This window comes from Hyalella azteca, unplaced genomic scaffold (assembly GCF_000764305.2).
Source record: "Hyalella azteca isolate HAZT.00-mixed unplaced genomic scaffold, Hazt_2.0.2 contig5602, whole genome shotgun sequence".
In the NCBI taxonomy this organism is placed as follows: Eukaryota; Metazoa; Arthropoda; class Malacostraca; order Amphipoda; family Hyalellidae; genus Hyalella; species Hyalella azteca.
Window position 1 is genome coordinate 67,329 of NW_025935786.1, and position 5,929 is coordinate 73,257.

The window sequence follows — 5,929 nt, forward strand, 5'->3', positions numbered from 1 at the left end:
TTGCATCACCATGTGCAATGTTTGAAAATGATTATTTAATGCTGCTACCGTCACCAAAATATCATTGATTTAAAATTTTTTATAAATTTTTCTAAAATTATGTGCAACTTTCAACGCGTGCGAATGAGCACCCAGATTAAATCAATAATATCTTGGATTTTGTATGCGAAAAATTGATTGAAAACTTCCATTGTTAGCGTGATTTTCAACTCTGATTCGCGCAATATGATATCTCTTTGTTTCTGGTATTGAATTTCCTCCGCTTTAAATAAATCTCCAGTACTCTACCGTCCTGTCGTTGATTCTTTTATCAGAAAATCGAAATGCAAAACCTCTTCACACTCTTCTTTCAAGCGGCGTTCGTCATCGTTTACGCCATCGGCATTTGCTGCTTTTATCTCAGCCATCCGAAGGTCTCCCCTAAACAAGGCGCTGTCGAACAAACGTCCGTTTACTACCCCATCAAATCGCCGTTGCTGCTCAATGCCGTAAGTAATATGCTCATTAAATCCGCATGCATTGCTGCTCAATGCCATGAGTCATTCCCCATCAAAATGTCGTGGCTGCTTAATGTCGTGAGTGGTGCCCCATCAAATCCCCGTTGCTGCTCAATGCAGCAACGGGGCGAATGCGCTAAGTGCGAATATATCAAAGTCTAATTCAGAATTGGTCATAATTTCCACCTTAGCAGTGGCATTATAAACGCAGTGCAATCAATAGCTTTCAAATGTGCCCTGATAATCACGGGAACCGGCCCAATCTCATCACAGCAGATATCGTTTCTTACGTTACAAATTCGGTGCTTATATAACAACGCCGTTTTTATTTATATATTATAGTTTGAATGTAATTTCCTAATAATTAATTAAGGTAACTTTTTAAGACCACGCTTGTGTGTGGATCTGAAATGAAACTCCTTAATCTTATTGGTGCGGAACACAATTGCTTTCGATGTATTAATTACTGGGGCAGATTCCCGTGGCGTGAGTGTTTAATAATTCTAAGTGTGAGCCCAGTTACACATTAGTAAAATTGAGTACTATTTGAATTTTTCCAAATTAAAATTTATAAAGTTTATAAAAATGTAGATTGCCGTTTATTGACTAATTTCTAGGAATGCATGAGGCTACTTTAATTGTAATTATAGCGTGAACATTGACAGGTGTTGCACCTGAGTTACCTGACGGCGCGTCTGCTGCGCAACTGCAACATCGCTTCAGGAACTTTGCTGCGGTGTGTTCCCTCACACGAGCTGCTCAGTAAAGTCTTCACATTAATAGTCTTCCCCTCAGCGCTGGTGAGCAAAACTGGATAATTTAAATGGAAAGACCAGCGAAAGTGAATAATTTTAAACTGGCACTAATATAATTTTATCCGAATTATTCAATTGGTTGTTATAGACTATATAAAAAATTAGTTATCAATAACGATCAATCAATAAAAAACCACCGTATTCCTTGTCTACAACTTTTCAGAGCTTGTTTCTGCCGTTCTGGATCAAGTATTCGTTGTGTCGAGAATTCATTTACCCTGAAGTTTTCGATGCCATCATCTCAGACTTCAAGTTCCACAGCGTGCACACTGTTCCACTAGTGGCAGTGGCAGCTGAAGTGACGCTAGTCCCACGCTCCTTTCCTCCCAAATGGATCGGATTCTCTTCCTGCGCCGCCGTGTTCCACGCGTACCTCGCATGGTGGGCGCTTTATAGGGGGGCACTCGAATACCGCTTTTTTGCAGTTATTGTCCCGGATTAATTATTTATATATGACGCGATGCCTCCTCTCAATATAGATAAAGCTGGTTGCTACTGTTTAAACAGCGCCTAATTTTACCAGCAGGCCTGGCAGAGCGAAAAAAAGATGAGCCCCTAAAGAAGGAAAGCCTTTTGCAACCTCTTCCTTACATTTAGGGCAAATAAGTCATATATTTGAAATTTGAAGCTTGGTGGTCAAATAATTTCATAGTTATTTTGTTGCGAATGATCTTTTGAAATAGAGTAATTTAATTATTTCATAATTTTTATACTGCAGATTAGGTGAATAGATATCGCAACAAATTTTTTTCAAGCTCTCTTGAATCCTGATTGAAAATTCTGAAAATATTATCACTTGCAGGAATTTGACTTGCATGCAAATCTATGGAGATTCCTCAGGTGCGAGAGTGACAATTGTTGACTACTGGTATCAATGATCCCGCTGATAAGCAGCTGCAACTTGTGGTGCAGTGATATATGGAATTTAAAAAATTGAATATTTTTTTCTTTTGCTTTTCCGTGAAAACAAACGAACTTGTTGAGGTAAATCCTCGTAGTAGTAGCTACTAAAGAGGGGAGTGATGGGCCAGTTTTTCAGGTCAGATAGCCACAGCTCATTGCCTCGCTATCCAACCAGATCAACTTTTTCATTATACAACACCCCGGGCAAGCCAGGAAGTTGTTTACCAACCAGAATTGGTAAATTTCTTAGTTGGCCATGAGCTTACCTTCCCGACAGAACTTGTACTCCTGCTGAACTTTTATGACCAAGTCTCTCACCAGTCTCACTTGGCAGCAAACTCAATCCCAGTTTATTTATTTCTGCTCACTTGGCATTGGGACCGGAGAAAATAGTACAAGCCTCGGTATCGAGTCAGTCCTATATTGGATTGATTTTAGTAATTTAAAATATGTAGGTTGAAGTCTAAATTTGAGATATAAATGAATTTTCAGAAGCGTAACGGTACCAGGTCATGGCTCACAAGAATCCTTAGCTTATCTCTCCATGGAGTCAAATGTTCCTCTGGCATGTAAAATAACCAACCTCATAATTTGTGTCTGCGCCCTTGCTGATATTGCGTGATGATTTCGTAGCGTGTGTTTTAGAGAATCCGCAGTATTTTTATTTCATTTTGGGATACTTGAACGACGGCAACGCCTTTCAATTCAGAGTTCTTGAATGACTTATAAGCAGTACCATTCAAACTTTATTACAAATTTAATTAAAGTATTTGGCGTGCTGTTCCATTGGGCTCCTCCAGGGCGTTAGCACGAGCTTTTTCCAGCCACAACTTCTTCTCTCACGAAGTCCAGTCCATGACCGGCCGACGCTTGGCTCTGCTTCTGCTGCTGTTGACGCTCATTCTCTGGTGCTCGTACACCATCGGCCGAGGGGTCAACTCTGTGATGGCAGGTGGGCGCTGTCCGTACTATTATAATATAAATCCTGATACGTCCCACGAATTGACTTGTGGCTTCCATTAAATATTTAAACTATATTTTTAGTACTTCAATAAAAACCGTATATCATTATATGTTACCGGATTCCGTAACATGTGATCGTAACTTAAGGGTCTTCACTTGATTCCGAAAATTTATCGGCTTCTATGAATTGTTTTTATTCAGCGACTGACCGCCTACAAAATTTCGTTAACCGACTGTGGTCACGCAGCTAGATATTTTTTGAAACATCCCTGTTAAACTTTCTGCAACGGTTAAATAAAGAGATTTAGCTGTAGTAAAACGTAATTAAATGAAATTATAGTGCACCACAACGAGGGACGGTGGTTATATAAGGGACGCTTAATTGATGCAGCCTTCGCTGGTCACCATCATTCCAAAAACTTTCACTCCAACCCTGTACGTTTTCTTCATTGAACTATGGGATTCTAAATTAAAACGATCATCAATGCTGGCAACACCGGGCTAACCTGCTATTGAATTATAAATTGCATTGCGATGGCATTTTTGTGCAGTTTGTTTGTTAGAAGCTCCTCCTCAGAATGGATTTCTTTGACTTTAGTGTGGCCTAGCTATGATCTTTTGGCTGCTTGAAATAATTTTAACTTCAATTACCTTCACTTATTCTATCAATCGTAACTATAAAAATCCGCGCTGATACCTGCGTACCAGATACCCGTTAATCGTGGCCGGGAACAAAGTACCACCAAGAGAACCATAAGATGACGTGCTATGAATAGATTTTGAATTAACCTAATTTTCCAGGCCTACGAAAAACGACGCTGGACAGCATAGTCTTCGGAACACCAGCAGTCAGCGCCGAGAGGAGCAGATGATGATTTTGATGATGTAATTTATAGTTAAGTAGCAGTTATTCACTGAAAGTATTCACAAATTCATCATTATTCTATTTATAATATTATCTAGGTTCTTCAATGATTCATTATTACTGTAATTATTCCTGTGATTTAACTTGTTTTTTTTTACTTACGTTACCATTGTTCGTTTTACTTGAGTCTATAGTCTTTGGTGGTCTCAATAACAAACATCGTGAATCACGGCACCGTGAAGTGAAGTATGGAAAGTTTAGGAACGAATTATATCCTAAAAACTTTCAGAGTTTAAATTTTTTTCGTATTATAATCGAATCTATTTTATAATACATATTTATTACCTAAATTTGGTTAGTCAATCATCATGAAGCGCTAGCTAATCTCACCATGGCGCTAGCTAATCTCACCCATGCACCGCACGAGGCAATTAAGGGGCCGTACAATAAAAACTATAAGTTACGAGTTCATAACTTCGTCAGCCAATAACTCGGCTTTTCAGTCTGAACCCACCAATCACAGACGAAAAATAAACCGCTAAGTGCACTATGGACCCTACTTGTCCTCAAGCCGCTACTTGTATTTAGGCCGCTATACGGATAATTCGACTACAACGCGAATCTGCATTAATCGATGGCGAATCATCGTTGATCTACGTCGAATCTACATTAATCGATGTCGAATCCATATTAATTGTCAAATGTCCGACAGTTGAGTTTGACCGTTTGTCGACTACGCGACAACAAATTCAATTTTTTTTCTTTTTGTCTCCGAGATCACCGACACGCTTCTCGTTACTATGGCAAGTCAGTTAAGTAAGTTTTGAAAGTACGGCTCCAGGTAAACATTTCTTAGGTGCTCAGAAGAATGCACCGAGTCTTCGAAGTTCGATTGCAGTAAATTTTAAATACACAAAAGTTTAAAAAATAGGATCTGCGGTTCTGTGTGTAGATAAATTTTTCCTAAACTAGCAGATCTAGTTGAATGTACTGTGTAATATCTGATTTATAGTTACTCGCGTGTTGCATGTTTAGAATAATAGCAAGTAAAAGTGCATTCAATATGTATTAATGCATTTAATTAGCATATGCAATAGCGACAAACAAGCGTGTCTATATGTTCTGGTCTATAGCATTCAAACACATGGAGGCGTGATGACAACGAGAGCGTTGTACTTTCCCGCCTCCAAGCAAATTCTGCGATTTTGAACTTAATTTCACACGGTAGAACCATTAGAAATCTATAATGATGCAGAAGCTGGGCCACTCAAAGCCTTCGAAGCTGACAATAATTTATTCAGTGCACCTTAATTTTTAATTGTCTTTGAGGCTGCACATTGCCAAAAATAGTAATAGGTGGTCATATATTAGTTGTGGGATATTAGCGAATGATTAGGCTATGTTGACCTGTAGCCGAATCCTAACCATCCAACCACCTTGCTGATTGTAACAAGATATTTTAGAACTCATTGAGGGTTTCGAACTTCATTTCGCTGCTTCATTCTTGATGATCTTAATCATCCCAAGCTGTGGTTCGGAAGGCGCTGAAAAATGTACTTTATTATGCATTATCGTGCATCTTTTATATTTCAGACTAGTTTTATATTTATATTTAAAATATCCTAGTTTTTATATTTTAAAATAGAAAGATTTATTAGGGGACGCCTGACCTGATTAAAGCATTTGGCACACATTGCTGCCAAACTTCACTTGCACTAGGCGGTAAGAAGTGTACGCCAAACCAGACCGTCGCATCGAAGCCGAACACCCTCTGCATCTCGGCTTGATTCGGTGCCGGCCGTGCGATGCGTGAATCTGTGAGGAAACCCCGAAGTGAAGGTAAGAATTCATCATTGATTTTGCCTTAAATTTTCAAGTTCCTTAAT

General features: G+C 39.0%; 1 protein-coding gene across 1 annotated transcript; it reads left to right on the forward strand.

Moving 5' to 3' along the window:
- Positions 1 to 307: 307 nt before the first annotated feature.
- Positions 308 to 4,936, forward strand: LOC108668122 (androgen-dependent TFPI-regulating protein). Its single transcript, XM_018155277.2, has 5 exons — positions 308 to 488; positions 1,163 to 1,297; positions 1,476 to 1,693; positions 3,016 to 3,167; positions 3,980 to 4,936. Exons 1-5 carry the CDS (start codon positions 324 to 326, stop codon positions 4,048 to 4,050), a joined length of 741 nt encoding a protein of 246 aa, XP_018010766.1. The 5' UTR covers positions 308 to 323; the 3' UTR covers positions 4,051 to 4,936.
- The last annotated feature ends 993 nt before the right edge of the window (positions 4,937 to 5,929 follow it).

Bases quoted from the DNA above. Each gene is read 5' to 3' on its own strand.
- LOC108668122 (XM_018155277.2), top strand. From the start codon at position 324: ATGCAAAACCTCTTCACACTCTTCTTTCAAGCGGCGTTCGTCATCGTT. The intron at 489-1,162 runs GTAAGTAATATG...GAACATTGACAG, and splicing joins CGCCGTTGCTGCTCAATGCC to GTGTTGCACCTGAGTTACCT. The intron at 3,168-3,979 runs GTGGGCGCTGTC...CTAATTTTCCAG, and splicing joins GGTCAACTCTGTGATGGCAG to GCCTACGAAAAACGACGCTG.